Below are 21,324 nucleotides of genomic sequence, written 5' to 3'. Positions count from 1 at the left end.
GGAGGAAATGACTGTGTGCCATGGGTTAAAGGGTCATACGGATGGAGTTCCGCAGAGGACTTCATTCTGACTCTGAGTCCGCTCCACGTCCATTGCGACGAAGCCAGGAATGAGTCCTGTCCCAGCTCATCTGTCTCCGCAGGGGGCTCAAGGACCAATTTGTCCCGCCTCGGAGCAGTATGCTTGGTTATAAAACTGTTCCCCTTAGATCCCAAAAAGCCAAACTCACTGCCATTGAGTCAGTGCTGATTCATAGCGACCCCCTGTGGGTTTCCAAGCCTAGAACTGCGTCTGTAAGTAGAAGGTCCAGTCTTTCCCCTGCGGAGCACCTGGTGGTTTTGAACTGCCGTCCATGCGGATTGCAACCAAACATGCAACCGTGACACCACCAGGACCCCTTGTGTCCTTTAAATAGACCTGTTCAAGTCCTAGCCCCCGCACCGGACAGTCAGGTCCTGTGTTTGCCCAAAATTAGGTTTTCCATACTTAAGTCCTGGTCCCTTCTCCGTGGCGTCACACACAGGGGACAACAGTGGGTGTGCAGAGAAAAACCATGCAAGGCACGTGGCGCCCAGGATTGCCGGGAGCCACCAGGCACTGCTTAGCCAGTTGCCCTGGGGAAGCCTGTGTGCAAGACCTCAAACACCAAGAGGCCGCCTGGAGGATGAACGTGCGTCCGGTCTGTCCCGAGCCCTGGTGTTTTCAGTCCTCTCGTGGGTACGTGAAAGCTAGACGGTAAGTCGGGAAGAACAAAGGAGGCTAAGCAGACCCTGGACTGCCAGAAATGAAATCTGTCCTGAAAGAAATGCAGCCAGAAACTTCCCGAGGAGCTAGAATGGTGAAGCTTCAGCTCATGCTCTTTGAAGAAGTTACCAGGAGAGCCGGGTCCGTGAGAAGGACATTGTGCTTGGGGAAGGAGAGAGGCGGAGTCCAGAGAAAGGGGAAGGCCCTCGGCCTGATGGAGTGGCGGCAATAGCCACAGCAGAGCCGTGCATGTGACACTGGGGCAGGGATGGGCAGTGTTTTGGTCCGTTGTGTGTCAGGTGCCTGTGAATTGAATAGACTCCCGAAGGCTTCTATAATATCAAGGCCACGACAACCTTGGGCCTCTCTTCTGTGGTGTTCTCGTTAGTGAAATGGATTTAGGACGTCTGCTCTACGGGGTCAAGGTCACCGGTGAAGAAGACACTGCACTCAGGACCCTGGCTCTTGGGCATAAGGGTGAGCAGGGAGTGACCCTTTGTGGCCGAGGGGTGGTGAACATGCTCTGGGATTGGCGAGTGCTGACAGTTGCCTGATTTTGTGGGTCGGCTGAAAACCATGGGAGTGCACCCTTTGAAAGGATGGATTGGCTTGCAGATTTGTTTGTTTGTTTGTTTGGTTGGTTGGTTGGTTCTTCCTGGTCCTGGGAATGCTCTCCGCCAGCAACACCATCATTCCCATGCACAGCTAGGGGGTAGGAGCGCAGCGTTGCACCACTCTGGACGCAGCGCCCTATCTCCTGCCCCACCACGCTCCTCCTTGTTCTGGGACTTTGGTCCTCCTCCAAGTGGCCTTGAGAGTTGAGAAGCCCGCCCTTGGACACGCAGGTCAGGGTCGTGCCCCAGCCCTCCCTGAAAGCCCCACACACCCCTGTCCGTGGCAGTGCAGCACCAGCGTGGGGTCATTGACCCAATGAAGATGGCGGACCAGCCCAGAGCTGTGCTTCTAGAAGAGACAGTGCTAGTGAAACAGGCCGCACCCCTTGGCCCTCTGTTTGTCACACCCAGTTCACTGCCCCTGAACTTGACCTCACCTACCACCACCACCCCCACCACCCCCCTTGGTGGCCAGTCCAGTGTCTGCCCATTCTCCTCACCTCCCGCTAGAGGAGGAGGGACCCAGAGCCGCCACCTTGACCTGGCCAGAAGAGGTGACCTTTCTCTCCAAGACTACCATGCGCCAAGCCGCTGGCCCTACATGCTGTCCTCTGAGATGATTGGGACCCCCATGTGGACAGCCCAGTATCTCAGAATAAGTGGCAGCTTATCTAGCTTGGGGCCGGCCAGGGCCGCGAGACTCTCGAAGCTGTGCCTCTCAGAAACCCCGAACCCTTGACTTTTATGTCCGCTGTTGTTTCCAACCATCTCCAGGGCTCAGTGATTAATTGGGCCCAAGACAGTCCAAAGCAATTATTTAATTAAACTGTCCTGCAGACTGCCAATTATGTGGCGCTCAGGGAAAGCCTTCCCCCTGGCTTCCCAACATCTGGCCTCTGGATGACTTCAGAGATAAAAGGGAGATATGAGAGCATTTTATGACTAAGTAACAATTTCTAGAAATGTTCCATTAAGTGGAAAACTTTCTGGGTAAACTGCTTCTCCTGGTTAGAACTGGATCTCTGCCTCTGAGGGGCCGAGAGTGGGTTGAAATTGGGTGCACAGTAGGAAGCGTTGCGAGGAGAGGGCATGTGGATCCCGTTTGTTTTTAGCGAGGGAAGGAAAAGTCCCGTGTTCTAGCTTTCTTGACTCTTCTTTAAACATGTCTATTGCTTTTCCCCCTTATCTATTTTTTTAGTTCTTAATTTAAGGTTTTGAAGGCTAGCTTTAATAAGCAAAATCCCCTACTCCCTATTCTGAACTCAGAAAAGTCGTGTTCTTCCCTAAAGCATTTCTTGAGGAAAAGAAATTCTAGTCCGCCATCCCCACCCAGAGCGACGACCAGCCTGTCTTCATGTCGCCTTGAAGAAGTACCCAGAGTCAGGGCTGGGTTCAGGACTCAGGGCTGGCGGGGAGGTATGGGTGCAGCTCTGTAAGGTAGCTCTCAGGCGGGTGTGTGTGTGTTGTGTGTGGGGAGATCTTAAAAATACGCAGAGATTCTTCAGTTGCTGCCAACCGCTGGCTCCCGGCTCTGAAGGGTAATTTGGCTGGTGCAGTTCAGCGGTGGGGCAGCCTCGTAGCGGCATATCTTGATGTGATCTCCTCACTTAGGGCCTGAGTATCTTAGGGACATGACCTTTCTGTGTCCCCCAAGACACGGACGTCACAGGAGATCCACTCAACGGATGGGGTAGCCCAGCGGATCAACAGCAGGTCGACACGTATTTGGTCAGTTCATAGGGTCAACGTACATTCCAGCAGACCTGGTTTATGTCACCCCCATCCGTGTCCTTCACAGAAAGTAGATGGAGACTGTGTTCCAAGTGGGAAGTGCGTGGGCACCCTGGGTGGAGCAAGCCTGTGGGCACCAAGTGTCCCGCAGCAAGCTCTCCTCGTGTGCATGTGTGATTGATTGATTGATTCATCAGTAATTCCCACACTATTCCAAACTCATTGTGCTCTTGCCCACCTCCTAGTTGTCCGTCCCAAAACCAAGCCCTCTGTCCTCAGATAGATGCCAGCTCTTGGGACCCCTCCAGGTGGGTTCCGCGACCATGAGCCTTTACAAGGGCAGAAAGCCACCTCTTTCTCCCATCGAGCACCTGGTGGGTCTGAACCACCGGCCTTGTGGTTAATGAGCCCAAGCTTGCACTCAGCACACCCCCGGGGGCTGAGCTAGAGACGGCCGTCTGATGTAGGCACAAGGTTTGTGCACACGAAGACAAGACAATGCCCGCGACTGCTGTGTTTGATTTGGACGCCCCCTCTGTGGTCCAGATCATCCGGAATCTACCCTGGGCTCCCTCCACGGAGGGCCTGGCTCCCCACGCCAGCACTCGGCTCAGAGAGCCTTGGTAGCTCTCCCAGGCAGCAGGAGAGGGCTTCCGGAGCACCATGGAATGGGTCCGCCAACTTGCCGTCCCATTGTTGTCCACGAACCTTTTCCCACCCTCTCGTATGTCTCCTCTTGTTAATGCCGTGTCACGTGCCGAGAAGCCACGGATGATAGCCAGCGTGCCCAGGAACAGAGCTGTCTCACAAAGCACTGCTGCTGTGACCTCCCGTCCAGGCAGCTCTGACTCGGGGCCACCCCATGTACGCCAGTAGGAAACGTGGCATTATCTTGTCCTGCCTTTGCTGGTCCTCCCCTCGAGGCCAAGATGACAGTCATGCTGGGTTCTGAGTGTCCCCCAACCCAGGGCACCCCTCCAGCTCTCTGCCGTGTAGCATGGACACTGGTCCGTTCTCAGAAACGGGGCTCGAGGGACGCCCTGCTGGCATTTGAAATACCGGTGACGGTGGTTTCCAGAAGCCTGGCACAGGCAGCACGCCGACGAGTGGGACGGGGGGACAAAGTGAGGGACCTTCCTGAAATGTCCAGACCTTGGAAAACACACCATCATGAGCCCAAGTCCGGTGTCTGCCCTTATGAAGCGCCAAGAGCATCACTGTGGTTGGAGCCCCGACGTGTGATGTCATGGGCTGAAAGCGGTAATGACCAGACATGACCACCTCCAGGAGCAGAGCGAAGGAACAAAGGGCAGAGAGGGTCCGCAGCCCGTCAGGGTCCCACAGCTAGCCGCCATGTTGTTGTCATTGTCGTCATCGGGCACCTTCATGCCGGTGCCCACCCAGCCACCCTGTGCACATCACCCAGCACTGCCCGGTCCTGCGTCACCCTCAGCCCTTCCTGTGCTTGAGCCCATTGCTGCAGCCACAGGTCGGAGCCAATGGCCGCCACTTTCTCGCTCATTAGCCCGGAGGAGTCCCCACCATGGTCCTCCTCTCCTGGTCCACTCTCAGCCAGAGCCAAACCAGAGGCCCAGCCGCAGCCTCCGTGTTCGGACGCTCCTGGACTGATGGTGGCCACGCGATGTACACGTCTCCCACAAGGCAGTAAAGGCAGAACCCTGGGCGGGGCACGTGGGTAACTAACCGGAAGGCCAGGGGTAGAGCCTGCCTCGGAGGGAGGACCTGCCAACCTGCTGCTGTTGAAGAGAGCCGGCTGCTGGGCCGTGCCCTGCTGGAGGCCTGGGCAGTCCTCTGGGGCACGCCAGGTCGGCGGGTCAGCCTGACTGCCTCGGGGTCCGCGTGCCAGCTCCCCTGCAGGTCTCAGAGGTAAGCACTGAGAGAACAGAGCTCATCCCAAGGCAGCATTTAGAACTGCGATTTCCTTTTAAAAACTCCAACTGCAAGAACAGGCCACAAGGACTTCCTTCAGAGGCTTAGCTGTCTGCTTTCGCGGGTGTTGGTGCTTTCAAAGCGCATGAAATATCTTTTCTTGAAATGTTTCTTCCTGGCCCTGAAACTTGAGAAAGTTTAAACACCTCTCTGTCTCTTGCCTCTCCCCTCTCATCTCCTCTCTCCTCTTCTCTCTCTCTCACACACACCACATCATGCCACGCCACGCCACGCCACACCACGCCATGCCACACCACGCCACGCAAAAAGCTGCCTCTTCTCTACCGTAAAGTATTCCAAACAAACCAGCAAGCCAAGCCTCTCAGCCTCACTTTTGAGAAGATATGCAGAGCGAGTCCACACGGGCCTGTGGCCACGGCGTGTCCTTTCTGATGAGCACCCTCGACCATGAATAAATTGGGCCTTCTGCGTCCACTCCCCTTCTCGTTAAGAGCCGTGTGTGCTTTTCCCTCTTCTTTTTCAACAGGGGACTTGTTGTGTTTGAAAACAAAACCTACGCCTTAGAACCCATGCAAACCGACACCGGCAGATACAAGCTCATCCCCGCGGAGAAGCTGAAGGGCATCGTGGGGTCTTGTGGGTCCCACGGCAACGCCTCGGGCCTCTCTGTGGACAGCTTGTTCCGGCCACCACCCTTCCCAAGGCGGGTAAGAAGGGGCAGGGGGACGCCCGACCGTGCCGCGACGTGTCTGGGTGTCTGGGTGACAGAAGCCCTCCACTGGTCTGAGGGCGTTGATACCAGGTTAATTCTGTGTGGGCAGCGCTTGTCCAAGTTCATAAACCTCCACCCTTGGTATTGAAAATGGTGGCCTGAAAGTACTCCCTCGGATGTGCTGGGGAAGACGCACAGACCCAGCTCACCCCTCATACATCTTTACGAGGTAGGTCCTCCTGGGCAAGACCAGACCGGACCCTGCCCACTCTGCAGATCTCTTGTCCTCCTGGAGGAGACAATGCCCAGGTCCCCTGATTGGCAAGGTGGTCTAGCAGTTAGGGCCCTGCTTGCAGCTGGCAGAGGAACCAGTCTACACGTGTATCTGCTGGGGGTTGTCTGTCTGTCCTCATGGAGTTAGTAACGGCTTTGCTGGCCCCCAGCCCATCCTGTGAAGGCCGGTCCCCCTCATCCCTGGGGGTGGTCCAGGCTTTCTGCCTCCTGCTTCTGGGGCTTCTGCTCGGGAAGGCTTTTCCCTGTTCGTGTTCCTTGGTGCCTTGGCTCACTGAGGACCCTTCCGTGATGTCTCCAGTCTCTGTTCTCTCCTCTGGAGAAGCCTGCACTCTTGAGAACTCAGAAGTGATCAGGTTGAGTGCCCACCCCTGCTCTCGTGTGGCCTTTTCTTTAACAGAGAAAACTTGGTTTCTGGACAGGATTACAATGTCAATGTGTAGGGGTTAGGCATTCGGCAGATTTTCGGGGAGACACCACCCAATCTACGGCAGCGTGTTCCCAAGACGCCTGTGGCGGTAGCGCATGACCTTGTCTTCCTTTTCCGCCCCCTCCCACAGAGGGAGGTGCACACGCCCTTCAGGGGCCCTGCCTTACCTTGGGCTAGTGCTCTCTGGTGGAGTCTGAGAGGCACCTTCAGGGCACAGGGGCCAAATGCTTGGCTCCTCCTGGCTGACAGGTCAGGGGTCAGAACCCACCAGCCACCCGACTGAAGAACGATGTGGCAGCCAGCGTGGGTCCCTCAGGATCGCAGCCTGGGAGGCCCTCGGGGGCAGGTTCGTTCTGCCCTGTTGGGGATGGGGGGTCATCAGTGACTCAACAGGTAGGGAGGTGGGGAGGAGAGAGGGAGTCTGTGTGAAAACCCCAGGGGACCGGGCATACCTGGGAAGGTAGCCCCCACCCTCCAGCTCAGGGAGGGTTTGCCACCTGCTCTTCTCCACGGACATCCAAGCTGGAGGGTCACGGCTTTACGAGTTGACGCGACACCCACCAGCATCTGTGGCCCCGCCTTGTGTTCAACTGAAGTTTGGCTTGTCAGATGCTCGGTGGCTGCAGAGCTAGAAGAGGTCCGCTCACCCGCCATCAGCGAGTCCAGTATCTTCATTGGGCTCTGAGCCTCTCTGCCTTCAGGAGCTTGTGGGGTATGCCTGCTCCATGTTGGGAGATTCACACTTGACAGTGCTCCATGTTGGGAGAGTCACACTTGACAGTGTAACTGACAGTCAAACATTTTTGCCATTTCATTTACAAAGAGGAGCGTGGTGGTCTGTACTCGCCAGTCATATTTTAATTCTTTAGTTCGGGGAGCTGTGATTGGCAAGGTAATTTTCAGTCAGTGGGACTTACACGCAGGCGTGGCAGGGCCCTGAGTAACCGGTCTATTTTGTTAAGAATGCAGATTGAAATGTAAATGAACCTGTCCTGTGAAAGGGAACCATCTCCTGCACTTGCACTTGGTGCTCGCTCTTGCTCTCCAGAGAGCATTGTTTTCCTTTCGGGCAGATTAAAGCACATGGATGAACATGCCGCCACACAAATCCAGCTCTGGACCGAGTGGCATACGGGGGATGCAAATGGTGTGGAAGATACCGTTTGGGACAGCGTCTGTAGGTCATTACTGTTGGCACCTCAGTTGCCCCGACTCATAGCAGCCCTGTGTACAACGGAAGGACCACTGCCTGCTTCTGCCCAATCCCACGAGGATTCTCGCTTGGCCCATTATCAGAATCCCGGTGTCCACCCAGCCCATCCAGGTCCTTCCCCTCTTTCCCTCACCCTCGCCTCCCTTCCCTGGGTGTGTCTTCCAATAATAACACCTCAAAAGTCATGGAGTCTTTCCATCCTGGCTTCTTAAAAGCAGCAGCCAGTCAGTACATCTTCCGGGACACATCTGCTTATTCTCCTGACTGCCTCCGTCCAAAAACCAAAAAGGACCTCGCTGCCATGTAGTCACTGCTGACTCATAGCGACCCCCCTCCGCCCCCCCCCCCCGGGTTTCTGAAGCCGGAACTGTTAACGGGAGTAGAAAGCCCAGTCTTTCTCCTGAGGAGCGAGCTGCTGGTGGTTTTGAACTGCCGACCGTTCAGACCACAGCCCGATGCGTAACCATTGCACGCCTGTTCGTCAAAACCGTGCTTCATAGGAATCTGTTCTTCATCAATTCTCCAGTCTCTACATGCATAGGAGGCACTGGAACATGCCGTGGCCTGAGGCAACCGTCCCCAGTCCTTCCAGGGGACATTGTTTAACCATTTAGAGAGAGCTGCAGCCGATTGGCCCAAGGCTGTACATTGTTCGTTTGGCTTCTCGGCTGCTGCTTCCGTGAACATTGACTGGAGCTCGATAGCTTCAGTCTTGCTTCATGGAGCTGGACGTTGCGCACTGGGCAGGAGGTGAGGATTTCTATTTTCTTAGGGTTGAGATGTCACCCTTCCTGAAGGCTGCAGTCTCAGGTCTCATCAGTAAGTGCTTAGAGGCCTGTATGGTAAATCTGAAAGGGATGTACATGTGCACGTTATATGCCCTTGATCTGCCTCTCTCGGCCTTTGCTTTGTACCGAAATCCCTGCCCTCAGTAAAGAGGCTCAAGTCTTCCTGCCACCAAGCTGATGGCAACTCAGAGCAAGCCTGCAGGACAAGGGGACCAAAGCCTCTCAGGCGTGGAAGCCTCATTCTCCTCTTAGGAAGTGGCTGGTGGTTTCTGACTGCCGACCTTGTAGTCTATGGTGGTGGGCATTTTCCACTCCTCTCTAACATAACCATCCTCATATCCTTCCATAGCTCCTCTGAGAGGCAGGCCTGGTTCTCAGGTCTCCAGGCCTTGTGCAAAGAGTTGGTGCCGTGGAAGACCCTCAGGAAGCCTGCCTTTGGCTTCCTTGGCCCTTGGCTCTGAACCTCTATTCATGTAAACAGAGGCCCCCAAATCCCAAAACGTGGCCTCCTACTGTCTCTCAAGTCTGTTAGCTCTCCGGGTGTATATATAGATAAGGAACAGATGTCCCTTGGGCCCTTAGCGTTGAGGACACCATCTCAGCACCACATGTGTGTCCCAGAGCCATGCAGATCATCACCCCTGGCCTGGTCAGCCCAGTCCCCTTTGCTTACCAAGTCTTCCAGCCTGTGTCTGAGGCCGGCCTTGGGAAAACCATGTCCCCACACATGCCGTATGCGACATCTGCATGCAAGTCCTGGTGCGGGTGGCAGAGGTGACCTTTCTCAGCAGATGGAGCTCGGGGCTTCACGTCATAAATATGCAGGAGGTGACCTTGGACTCAAGGCCGGAGCTTCGCTTGAGCTAATAACGACTTTCGCTGGCTCCGAGGAAGATGAGCAAAGCTCCTGGCTCCCTTTGCTGGTCTTATAGGAGCAGTGGTCCGGGCTTCGTGTGTTTTGGTGGCAGGAGTGAGTGAGTGAGTGAGTGAGTGAGTGAGTGTTGGGTGGGGTCGGGGGGGTGGGATGAAAATGGCAGTCGTTGGTTACACCACCCCAGACTTGAATCTGGTGACCTGCCTCCATTGCCCCTGCTGCAGATGGGCCCCAGCTCTTGCCAGACAGCTATGAGCCCCCCTCGCCACTCTCTCACCTTGCCCTCACCTCACCCTATAACCCATTCTCTCAGCAGCCTGCGTGATGCTTTTAAGAAATGAGTGCTCTGAGAGCTTCTACGGCTTCTCAAGGCCCCGTGTCTTCTGTGCCATGGCCTGCCCTCCCTGTCTTTGACCTCATTTCATTCATGCTCCCTGCCCAAGCTACTGGACTCCCCCACCCTGCCTGCCGCGAGAGCACGCCAGGCTCTTCCCCAGGCGTAGGGTGCCAGCTGTTGCTAACCCTTCCCCCTGAAACAGTACTCCCCAACCCCATGCCATGCTGCCCATATGCCCCACTTCCCTTCCTGCAGCTCAGTCCCTCCCACGGCGTCTTCCCTCTCCCGGGCACAGTCTCCCTCACAGCATGTTCATGTCTGTGCTTCTTGCTGCCCTGAGCCCTTCCCGATAGAACAGACGTGGGGGACCTTTTTTCTGCCAAGGGCCATTTGGGTATTTATAACATCATTCATTTGTGGGTCACAGGAAATTACCGGGTTAAAAATCAGCCTGCTATATTCGGGCAAACACTTAATTAACTTGCCCTGAAAGCAATGGCTGGGAGCCCTGGTGGTTAGGTGTTGATATGCTAACTGCAAAGTCAGCAGTTTGAAACCACCGACCACTCTGAGGGAGAAAAATGAGGCTTTCTACTCCCGTAAAGAGTTACATTCTGAGAAAGCCACAGGAGCATGGCTACCCTGTCCTGTGGGGTGGATAGGAGCAGCATCAGCTCCAGGCCAGCGATTGGGATTGGAGTGTGACCGCTGTAACTGCTCTCTGGTGACGTGTGGTGTTAGCTGGGATCGATGATTTTTCAGGACTTTAGATGGCCCCAGGGCCAGATGTTCCCAACCCCTGCACTTGACTGTCAGCTTCCTGAGGACATTGACCTTCAATAACCTTGAGTTCAGGTCCATCCCTGCATCCCCAACACCTATGGCAGAGCCAAGCACCCAGCCGGCTCCCAGGAGATATTTGTGGGATGGATGCAAATGGTGTAGTCCGGCTGCTAACCCAAAGGTCAGCAGTTCAAACATCCCCCCACCACACACACACACACACACAACTGTGGCTCAGTAGGAGGTAAGACCTGCTCCTAAAATAACACCGGGGACCCTGTGAAGCATCTCACTCCATCCCACGGGCCACCCTGAGTCGACTCGGCGTGACAGCGCATGTAGCAATGCCTGTCTATGAAAACAGTTGCACAGAGGATGTATTAGAGCGTCAGTCTCCAGCTGATGTTCTGACTGACTGCTGTTGCTAGCTGCCGTGAAGCTGGCTGTGACCCACAGTGCCCCTGTGCACAGCAGAAGGACACCCGGTGCAGGCCTGCACCATGCTCAGGCGCCTTGCTCCATTTGAGCTCCCTGCTGCAGCCACTGTGTCCATCCATCGCCTGGAGGCTCTCCTCCTCCATTGCTGACCTCGGCTACCAAGCACCGTGTCCTCCGGCAGAGACAGGCCCGCCTCAAAGTGCGTCCAGAATATGCCACACCCAAGTTCAAGGTCAGATACTCTGCACTTGAGTTGGGTGGACTTGGCTTGTGTTGGATGATAGTCGATGGCAGACTTCTGGCTCCAGGTTGTCCGGGGAATCGTCCGTCTCTGGGAACACAGCTGTAAAGACTGGGAGAAGCCCCCCCGGAGCAGGTTCCTGCCAGATCTAGGCTTCCAAGAAGGCCCCCTCCTCCGCCTTGGAGCAGGCATGGTTCAGGCCATCCTCAGGGGCTTTGGGGTCAAAACAAAGTACTTTGTTCCTAACGCAAAACATAAGAATCCCCACGAGCCACCCATTTCCAAAGCTGCTCTTGTATCCAAACGTACGCTAGGAGACCCCGGACGAGCACAGAGTGCAGCCCTGACTCCTGGCTGGAAGGTTCGTTAGTTCGGGCTCCCCCTGAGGCCCCTCAGAAGACGGGCCTCGATGACCCGTTTCTCAGAGAGCCCTGGCCCAGAAACCCCATGGAGCAGCCCGACTCTGCCCACAGGGCTGGCCGAGCTGGATGCCCCAGCAACAATGCATCAGCATTTGTTCCGCAGAACCAAGTCATCCGAAACCGACCCCGCGGGGAGGACGTGGTGGAAATCGGAGCCTCTGTGTGGGTGCTGCCATAGACAGGATGGACCTCTGCGGCCCGGGGCAGCCGCTCCCTCTCCTCCTGACTTCCATGACTCAGTGGTTAAGCTTTTCCCAGAGTTTGCAGTTGCCTGACTTCATGAGAATGCCTGGGCTGCTCGGACAGCTGCAGGGGCCATCGGCCGGCTGGGCGGTCGTGGTGCTCAGGGTTGGTTTGCATGATCTGGAAGCGTGAGTTTCTCACGGTGACCTGATGCCAGCTGGGACAGCCTGGTCACTCCTTGCCCCCCTGCAGCGGCTGGGACAGAGGTCGCTTTCTTTCAGAGTGTTTTCCTGAGGAAACTCGTTGAGTGTTGTGGTTTCGTCTTTGGTGCTGCGCTTTCTCCAGCATCATGAGACTAATTGGTTCCCGGCCAGAGGTCAGGGAGCCATGGGGCTAGGAGAGAATTCTACGTGGTTCACACACCAGTGCGGGCTGCTGGGTTCACAGATGTGCCCGTTATCAGTGAGTTGCATGTTCCTTTGCACACACCAGCCACACACAGACTTGAGGCCTGGCCTCCCTTGTCCCCTAGCACCATGCCACTGCCAGCACTGGCTTTGTCCTTCCTCCTGCGGGAGGTCTGCAGGTTTCTTTAGGGACACGGAAATGCATGACTCAGCACGGCTGGGCAGCCAGGCGGGCCGAGCACTGATCCAAACCTTCTTCTTGGGAAAGTCTGTTTGGACAATCCCAGACGGCTGGGGATTGGTTTCAGAGAAGACGTTCCCCTGAGGACAGTGTGACTGGCAGCCTTCTTCCACGCAGGCATAAGTAATGATTGCCTGCGTCTGAGTGCGGCCAGCATGTGCCGTGGGCTTGAAAGGGGGTGGGCAGCCCCCTGGGAAACCAACCCTGCCTGGGACCCCTCGAGCCCCCTCCCTCCCACCACGTTTTACTGCGGAAACAGAAGGCTTTGTGTACTGTGTCTGATTTGCTTGTTTTGTTTGGGGGCACCCGCCTCAAAATGCCTGCGCGATTCAGCCAGTGGGACGCGTGGTTCTGCATGCAAGCACAGCCCACCTCGCTGGCTGCCTCCTTTGGGTGGCAACCCAGCCTCTTCTGCCTGAGGCGGCCCCGTGCCCCCACCTTGGCATCAGGGTTCCATGTTCTGCTCACCGGCTCCGTTTGGACTAGATCTCTCTCTCTGGGGGCATCATGCAGCCCCCCCGCTCCCCCTCCGGCTGCTCCCACCACCTTTTTTCCGTCTCCCTCATTTTTTCTTGGCGTCCTTTCTGTTCTTTCTAGTCCCCTTTCTTGTAACTTTCCACTGTGACATGGTTCTCACCAGAGCCGTCCTGCGTGACTTTTCCACAGCTTGCATTCTCCCCTGTGCCACACTTTTCTCCCCAGACCACCTCAGCCTGCCACTGCTTCCGACGGGATCTTTCAAGCCTCCAGCCACAAGCAGTAGCTCCTGCACGGCCCCTCTGGATCTCCTCAGAAAAGTTAGGCTGTTTCTGCTCAGAGCAGATACCCAGTGTGCTGCTGCTCTCGGGACAGAGAGCAGGTCCCTTTGTGTGGGCCATGAAGGAGGGGGCAGGACACACCTGGATGCTGAATCAGGAACACCTGGAAGAACCAGCATCTTTCTCCTTCAGGGATTAGGGACCTTCAGGTGTGCTACCTGTGGCCTGAGATGAACTGTCACTGGCAGGCTGCTGTTCTGGAAAGAGCTATGTCTCTTTGCTTGTTTTCTTTCCTAATGATCGTGACTTGTTCTGATTCTACTGATTTCTACACTCAGTGAACAGCAGAAAGATTACATTTCTGTCTCAGCTTTTCCCAGAAGGAAGTGGGAACCCATCACTCATGTTAAGATTGCTTTACACAAAGATGGGGGTGGGGGTGGGGGAGGACAGTCTTTCAGCTAGATTCTCCAGAGGAGGAAAAGCAGAGAAGCAGATCAATTAGATAGATAGATAGATAGATAGATAGATAGATAGATAGATAGATAGGTGGTTGGATGCGTAGATGGATGATAAACACTGATTTAGCTCTAGGATTTGGCTTGCAGGATTGTGAAGCCTGCCAAGTCCCACCTGCGGATCAGCTGTCAGGTTAGAGGCTTCTCCAAACTCACAAAGCTGCCGGGGCTGATGAACTCAAGATCAGCACGTCAGGTGACGGGCAACTGACACAAGTCCCAAGAACCAGAGGCCAATTGATGACCAACTGGATTCATGATTCACAGAGAAAAACAAAAGCCAGCAAGCTTCACCAGAACACACACACACACACACACACATATATATGGTGCAAGCCACACCCCTGAGGGAATGCTGTCTCAAGTGATTGGCTGCTCAGAGCAGATCTGGTTGTAAAGGAGATTACATCAGATGGCCTTATGGGTGATGACGATGTCCATGCATATCCACCCCATTACATCATAACTGCCAAGCCACTGAGAAGCCTGGCTCAACCAGCCTGACACACAACCTGAACCATCGCAGGGGTGGACTTTGAGATGCAATGGAGGTGTGGGAGCCTGGTAGGGGGTGTGGGGAGATCTTCTCCTTGGGGACGCCGTTGGATTGGGAGACATTGCCCAGTGCCTGGGAACTAACGTCACATGTCGTTTGGCAGCATAAAAGGGAGACCCTGAAGATGACCAAGTACGTGGAGCTGGTCATCGTAGCAGACAACCGAGAGGTAAGAACACGATGGAATCGCCCAAAGCAGTAGATTCCAAAAAATAAAAGCATTGGACAACTTGTGACTAATTTTGACCAACCCCTTTTTCTACCAATCCTTCAAAGTGTGGGAAACAACTCCTTGAAAGAGCGGTCCGCTAGTCTCGAGGTGAATGGGAGAGAGTTTGGAATGCCATGGCCGGTGTGGCACACTAAGAACAAGGAGTGCAGAAACAGCCAAGGCGGCCCTGTAGCCTTGCTTTTGCTCTGTTTTCATAGGCAGCCTTGACTGACTGTGTGCTGTCAGGCTAATTCCGAGCCATCGCAACCCCATAGGAGAGGGAGGCACTGCCCCGGGGGTGTTTCTGAGACTGTCATTGCCTAGGGGACATCAGCGGGCTTGTGTCCCATGATGCAGCTGCTCTGGTGGCTTCACAGCCCGGCACTCAGTCCTTGCTGCACCAGGGCTCTGAGCCCATCATCTGCGTAGACCTGAACTTAGGTGGCGGTGAGCGTGTGCGTGGGAAGCAGGCCGGAGGAGGACAGGCGCCTTGGGTGGTGTCTGCTCCCCCCCACCCCTCTTCCGCTGGGTTGGTTGACTGGTGGCCATGAGCTTCCATGAAGTTCATGGCTTCTTGTTTTAAAATACTAAATGGAAGAGAATTTTCCCAGGAAGCTAGAGTCGAGCTGGTGATATGAAATATGGCTTTGGGCTGCTGCTAGCTGTCGGTCATTGCCAAAACACGCCATGCTGCCGTCACTTGGGCCCCTTACCAGCTTCTCAGCAGAGCCTTGGCCAGGGTGGCTTCTAGGGGGTCCCGGCAGGAAAGATTCCTTGGTAGGCTGCAAACACAGAGGGTCCAAGGGAGGGGTTCCTGATATCCCTGTTGCCCAGCCTGGTTTTCCAGCTCCCGGGAAGACGAGAGCTAAGGATCTTGCGGTTATTAACACTGACCTTTTTACATCGTTAAGTTTCAGAGGCAGGGAAAGGACCTGGAAAAAGTTACGCGGCGATTAATCGAGATTGCAAATCACGTTGACAAGGTAAGCTCTTTTCCGGGAAATTAAATCACTCAGAGCCCATAAATGTTCAGAAGTGAGGGAATTGGGAGCATGTCATCAGACCGAGCAGGAAGGCAGGTGCAAGCTCTGTCACTAGGCCCTGGGCAGGCATTCAGTGTCCCGTGCCCTGAGCCCAGGGGCCACCAGACCGGCATTATCTGGACTGTGTTCTGGGGAAGACAGTCCCCTCTGGACTCTCTCCTAGATACCCAGAACTCCACCAGCTGTGTCCAACCCTGCTGAGCATTCCCACGCTACACCCCTTACCAGAATCCCACAGCCAACCTGCCATCAAAGACTCTGTGCATGTTGTGCTCACGTGGGCAGTGCTGCCCGTCCTGGAGCGGGATCTGGCCTTAGATTTCTGCTGTTGGAAAGCCCCTCGTGGGGAAGAAGTGGGTCAGGGGTTCACCCTCCCAAAGAGGATTGATTCCGGAGAGGGGAGGAGCTCCGGTGAGCATTTGCTCCACAGACTCCTCACACCACTGGGCCACATGCCTGCCCATCAGCCCCACACAGTGCAGGGGGACACCTTGCTCTGTCCCCTGTCCCTCAACAGTTTACACTGTGGCCCTGTCATTCCACCACTCGTGTTTAAGAGAGAGCTCCATCCTGTCCCCTGTGCTTTGAGACCATCTGGTGTGGGAGAGAATCTTCCCTGTGAGACTGCTGTGGGGATGCCTGGCCATCTTTAGGGAGTCTCTTCAGAAGCCACCAGCTGATTCTCCTCTCCAGCGGCCAGCACCCTCTGTCCTGAAGCTGCCCTGGGTCTCAGCAAGACCTTGTCACCTGCTTCAGGGTGGTGTGAGCAGAGGATGTGCAAATCCCTAGCATCTTACACAAAAATGCTAAAGCGATGTGTGCAAAGGGCTCTGTTGTCTTCCAAGCAAATTTCCAAAGTGCCAGGGAAATAGAGGAGTAGGCCCTTCCAGAGACCTGGCTCTGATAAGCAACTGGTGAACTGGGCTGAGCCTGAACACTGGCATGAAGCAGGCACGGTCCCTCCACTGGAGGGCCGCCTGGGGCAGAGGACTGATTCACCGAGCACTTAGTGGTACCCCCCTCCTCCAGCAGCATGATGTCAGTTCTGGGAACCAGGCTCCAAGGGGAGGCTGTGGGGCACCTGCTTCCTGAGCTGAGGACATCATGCCAGAGAGGGAATTCTGAAAGGTGGGTCAGCTTCCACTAGGAGTGGCCCTGCAGAAGGTCTGCCTTGGTCCCCACAAACATGCATCCCAAGAATTGCTGCAGGTGACCAAGGTGCCCAGATGGGACCAGGGCAGGTGGAGATGAAGCGAGTGAGGTCCCAAGTGCCCCTCAAAGGCATCGTGATTTGAAGCTGCCGTCACCTAAGAGGCCGACGTCTGCAGGCAGAGGGGAGACACAGCGTGGCACAAAGAGGCCTGCCCTGAGTGTGGAGGCTGGGCTGGTAGGAACCGGGTCAAGTAAGAAATGACATGAACCTGGATAGGGCCCAGGACCAGGAGGAGAATAGAGGCTTGGAGGTGATTGAAGGGAAATGGCTGCGAGTAACAGTACTGATTGGTGACTCCAGGCCAGGCTCTGAGTGTTGGGTAGACACCTCAGACGATACTGCTGTCCCCGTCTGACAGCAGAGGAAGTTGTGCTTTGCAGCGGGCCGGCAGGTAGACGACACCTGCTTACGTCGTATGGACAGCAGAAGAGGAGTGAGTGCTCATCTCTCTGGCCCCCAGCAGGACCTCTTGGCCTTGCTCAGCTCCACCTTATGTGAGTCTGGTCCAGGAAGAGGCAGGACTCTGGCCAGCCAGGAGCAGAGTCTGAGAATAGCAGGAGCCCAGGACACTGCAAGCTGTCTTGTCTAGTACCAGACAGATGACACTTCTGGGCCCATGGGCTGCAGGGAGCCAAGGGCAAGGAGGAGGAATTGGGTGGGACACTTTGAGCTGGTAGAAAGCTGGCTTGGCGCTCAGAGAGACGTACCCAGGTAGAACTTCTCAAATGTCACGGAAACCCAAAAGAACCACCATCCTGAGGGGGACATGACATTGGAGACCCATGCTTTCTGATGGACCTTTAGCAGCTACTTTTGCAAGTTTGTCTTCATCCCAAAGCCTGGTGGATGCCGGAGGACCCTCGAAAAGGCATGTCCTTCTGGCCCTGAGAGCCAAGAAACAGCAGGTCCTAGGGGTTGTGTCGGGAGACAACACAGAGGTTAGAATTGGGTCTCAGTCCTGGCAGGACATGAGGCTGCCCAGAAAGAGCATTGCATGTGTTCAAGTGTACAAGGTGTCTGTTCTTAAACCCTAGCTCCCTGGGTGGAGCAGTCAGGGCATGATCTGTACCGCCCATGGTGCTGACCTGCTACAGGAGCACTGACCGCCTGCCCTGTCAGCAGGAGCCCACACAATCTGGAAGAGCAGAGGTAGAACAATGGGAGGCGTGCATTTTTCTTGGGCCTTGGAAGCAAGAGGAAACCATGAGCAGTTGTGAGCCCAGATGGGAAATGGCTGAAATCCCCTTTTAAAAAGTGATGTTGCGCGCCCTCTCTGTTGATACGTGTCTGCGTTTTGTCTGCATGATGCCTTGCTTCCATTTGCAAAACCAGAAGGAGGAACTGGGGGCTTGTGAATAACTTGCACTGACAGTTAAAGGCCAGGATGCCCACGGAAAGTCCCACAGGGACAGGGTTTGCCAGCTGGTTTCTTCTTAGCTTCTAGTGGGCATGAGCTGATCCGTGGTGCCCACACAAGCTGATGATGCTGTCTACTCCCCCAGGGGGCCCTGATGTGGACACCCAGGGGCCTTAGGGTGCACAGAATCCTCTTAAGTCCGGTCACCAATGACCGCTGGTCTCTGTAGAAGGATCCACATGTCAGTCTGGCAACTTCACAACAGGGACTGTCTTGGCCCAAGAAAGGACGGCTGTTCCAGGGACAGCTTCCACATTGGCTGGAAGGCTGGCTCTCCATGGCCACTCTAAATTCATAACCGCTTGGCCCATGTCTGCCTGAAGCAGAGCGAGGCCCACCCAGACTGGAAGGCAGAGAAGTGATTTTGAGGCCAAGGTGACATTCTGCAGCATTGGGAAGGCTCCTCTGTCCATGGAGCAGGAAAAGGAGGGCTCGTGCTCTGACTTCCCAGCCAGCCCTCGCAGCTGGTTCTGAGAGGGGTCGCCAGGTCCTGACTCATGGCAGTGGTAGCAGTGGTGAGAGCACTTGCGTAATGAAGGACTGGCTGACACTGTGCTTCCAGAGCTTTCCGCCTTGGTCCGTCCGATGGTCACTGCATGGGGAACTGAGCTCAGGTTGTGGATTCTGCAAGGCTGGGTCCCCGGTGACCCCCTGAAGCACCTCCTCTTCTGTGTGACTCCTGGTTCCAGGAACATTCCCTCTGGTGGGAGCCATGCCTGCCCTCTGCTCCCCATCCAATTGCCTGGAGAATGCCAGTGCCCGTGGTGGCTGGCCCCCAGGAGACATGTCCTTTAATCCCAATCTTTGGGCCCAGGCACCTTTCTTCCAGAAAAGCCTGCCTGAGCTACTGTTGCCCTAATTTCTTAGCAGTTCAGTGTGTCGTCATCGACCGGATCCCTGGCTGAGTGCCCTGTGCGCTGGGCCTCTGGTGATCTGAGCATCTTGGGACCAGCAGTGGTGGCATGCTAGTCCTCTTGGTACTGCCAGGGCCACACCTCACGCACATCAAGAGAGGAGCCAGTGTTGGTTTGTCCATATGCTGCTGTGTTAGGAGAGGAATCCATTCAGCTGTGTATCTGACTGACGTGTCCACGTACATTCTGGAGCTTGTGGGCCTGAGGAGGCCTTTGCCCAGCTCCGTGTGCTCTGCACGGGCCTGGGAGCTACTCTCTGGCTAGAGTCATGATGTGCTATCTCCGAAGACATTCTCAGCACTACCAACAAGGGAGGTGGAGTCACTGCGTGCTGTGATGCGTGGGGCCTAGCCCGGCCCACCGTGACCATGGCTAAGTCTCCTAGCCCAGTGTCCTTGGCCACGGTTCTTAAGCCACAGGGTCACCTTGAGGATGGGGAGAGCTGCAGCACTGTGCCTTGGACATTGTCAATGCTCATTCCACCTTCATGCTGATTGCTTCCCAAGAGGAACCTTCAGGAACCCACTGCCGCCCCCTCTGCCCTGCCCCACCCCCGGGGCAGGAGAGCGACTGTCAGTGCACAAGGGGCTGATGGGAGTGGGACACATGCGCAGTCTACCGGTGACGCCACGTCTGGGGAGGATGATCGGACGAGAGGTGGTGCTGAGCGTGTTGACCAGCCTTCTTATGGGAAAGGATGACAAGACCTCTGACCCCTTGGAGGAGCCCCCTCCCCCACTTGACAGGTGACAGGCAGCTGACTCTGAGGACTTCCCAGGACAACCAGGGTGGGTGTCTGTGGTGCATCTCCTGCATGCCAGCCTTCTGATCGCTGTGGGCCTCCTAGGGCGCAGCCCCGCCTCACAGCCGGGGGACAGCAGCCAAGCACAGCCCTTTAGGGCCCCCCAAGGCTTCCAGGAACCAAATCTCGCCGGCAAAATCTGGCCCGGGAGCTTGCAAGAGAATAGCACAGGCCAAGCCGGTCCTGATTAAAAGCAAGCCGTTGGGCAGCCGTTTGGTCATGTAAGTGACTCATTAGCTTATTAATGTAATGCCCGTAATTGTTATCTGCTTGGAACTTCGGCGGCCGGCCGCAGTCAGCTCACATTCTGCAACGGAGACAGGGCTCGCTCCATGTCCCCTGAGGACCTGATGCTCTCCAGATGACTGTGGGAGACGAGTGAGGGGGAAGCCAGAGCCAGCTCACGGGGCTTGGAATCGGGGTCAGCTTCACCACAGGGGAGGGGGAGTGTCCTGCACGCTAGCTCACTGCCCTGGAATGGAGCTCCGCATGTTGTGTGCATCCCCCCATACCCCAGCTGCTTCTAATGGCAGAGAAGGGGGCCCTGCACGTGCATGTGAATGGGCAGCCTGACCCAAGCTGGTGGCGAAATGACCCTTTTGCCTTGGCTGCTGGGACTGCCAGTGAATGAGACCCTCTCCTTGGGTGTCGACCCCGGCTACACCAGCTCTGGAAGACTCCACAGCCATCGGGGGCCTCACCTGCCCTGCAAGAGCACTGGGCTCCCCCAGTGTGGGTGGCACAGCTGGGTCCAGCCCATGGCCCCAAGCCCAAGCGCTCATCCCACCAGAGTGAACCCCCCACCCCGAGAGAGCAACACAGGGAGACATGCCTTGACCTGAGAGGCCAGTGTCTGCGGGGCTTCAGCAAATTCATGCAGAGCACCCATTATCTTTCCGTCCCCTGTTCCCCAGGGACTTATGACACCACCCTTCCTTCCCCCCCCCCCCCAATGTAAAGACCAGACAGAGGAGTCCTGATGGTACTGTGCAAACTTGTGGAGCTGATGACTAGAGGTCTCCGTGGAAACACCTTCCCCCCCTCCCCCCCCCCCCGGACTCAGTCGGCGCCATGGAGTTGGGCCGGATCCAGGGAGGCCATCTAGCATCCTCAGGATTCCTGGTCCACGCAGAGTATGCCCAGTCCTGGCTAAGGGCAGGTGGGAGGGCTGAGACCTACCATGAGCAGTTTCAGAAGACGTGCTTGGCCGCCGGGTGAAGAACGGCCATGGGGTCCTGCAGGGACCCCACAGTGCACGGGTTATCTGGAAGACTGAGTGTGTTCCCTGAATTAAAACCACCTCGGTTGATTTCAGGTGGTGGAATCTGATCATGACCCCCAAGTCTTGAGTCTGCTGAGAAAGGAACACAGGCTCCTTTTCTGGACTTTGGCGATGGGACATTTTGAACAAAGGATTGTGTTTGGCAGAAGTGCAGCACAGCTCCTTGTTTTCCTTGCGGCAGACACTACCTGGCGGCCTTTAGCTATAGCAGCATCTACATGCACATTTTAAGGGAACCCTGTGACGCGAG

At 55.8% G+C, this 21,324-nt stretch overlaps 1 protein-coding gene across 3 annotated transcripts in view; it reads left to right on the top strand.

Annotated features, from left to right (window-relative positions):
• Window positions 1–21,324, top strand: part of ADAM12 (ADAM metallopeptidase domain 12) — a 281,165-nt gene that overhangs the window by 180,836 nt on the left and 79,005 nt on the right. For all 3 annotated transcript variants that reach the window (XM_075534458.1, XM_075534459.1, XM_075534460.1), the window contains 3 exons: window positions 5,527–5,707; window positions 14,296–14,361; window positions 15,315–15,386. In XM_075534458.1, the coding sequence (XP_075390573.1) occupies window positions 5,527–5,707; window positions 14,296–14,361; window positions 15,315–15,386 (319 nt within the window). The remainder of the gene's footprint in view (window positions 1–5,526; window positions 5,708–14,295; window positions 14,362–15,314; window positions 15,387–21,324) is intronic.

Source organism: Tenrec ecaudatus, chromosome 16 (genome assembly GCF_050624435.1).
Source record: "Tenrec ecaudatus isolate mTenEca1 chromosome 16, mTenEca1.hap1, whole genome shotgun sequence".
Lineage (NCBI taxonomy): Eukaryota > Metazoa > Chordata > Mammalia > Afrosoricida > Tenrecidae > Tenrec > Tenrec ecaudatus.
The sequence above is the reverse complement of the archived record's forward strand: the minus strand, read 5'-3'. Positions and strand labels throughout refer to the sequence as shown.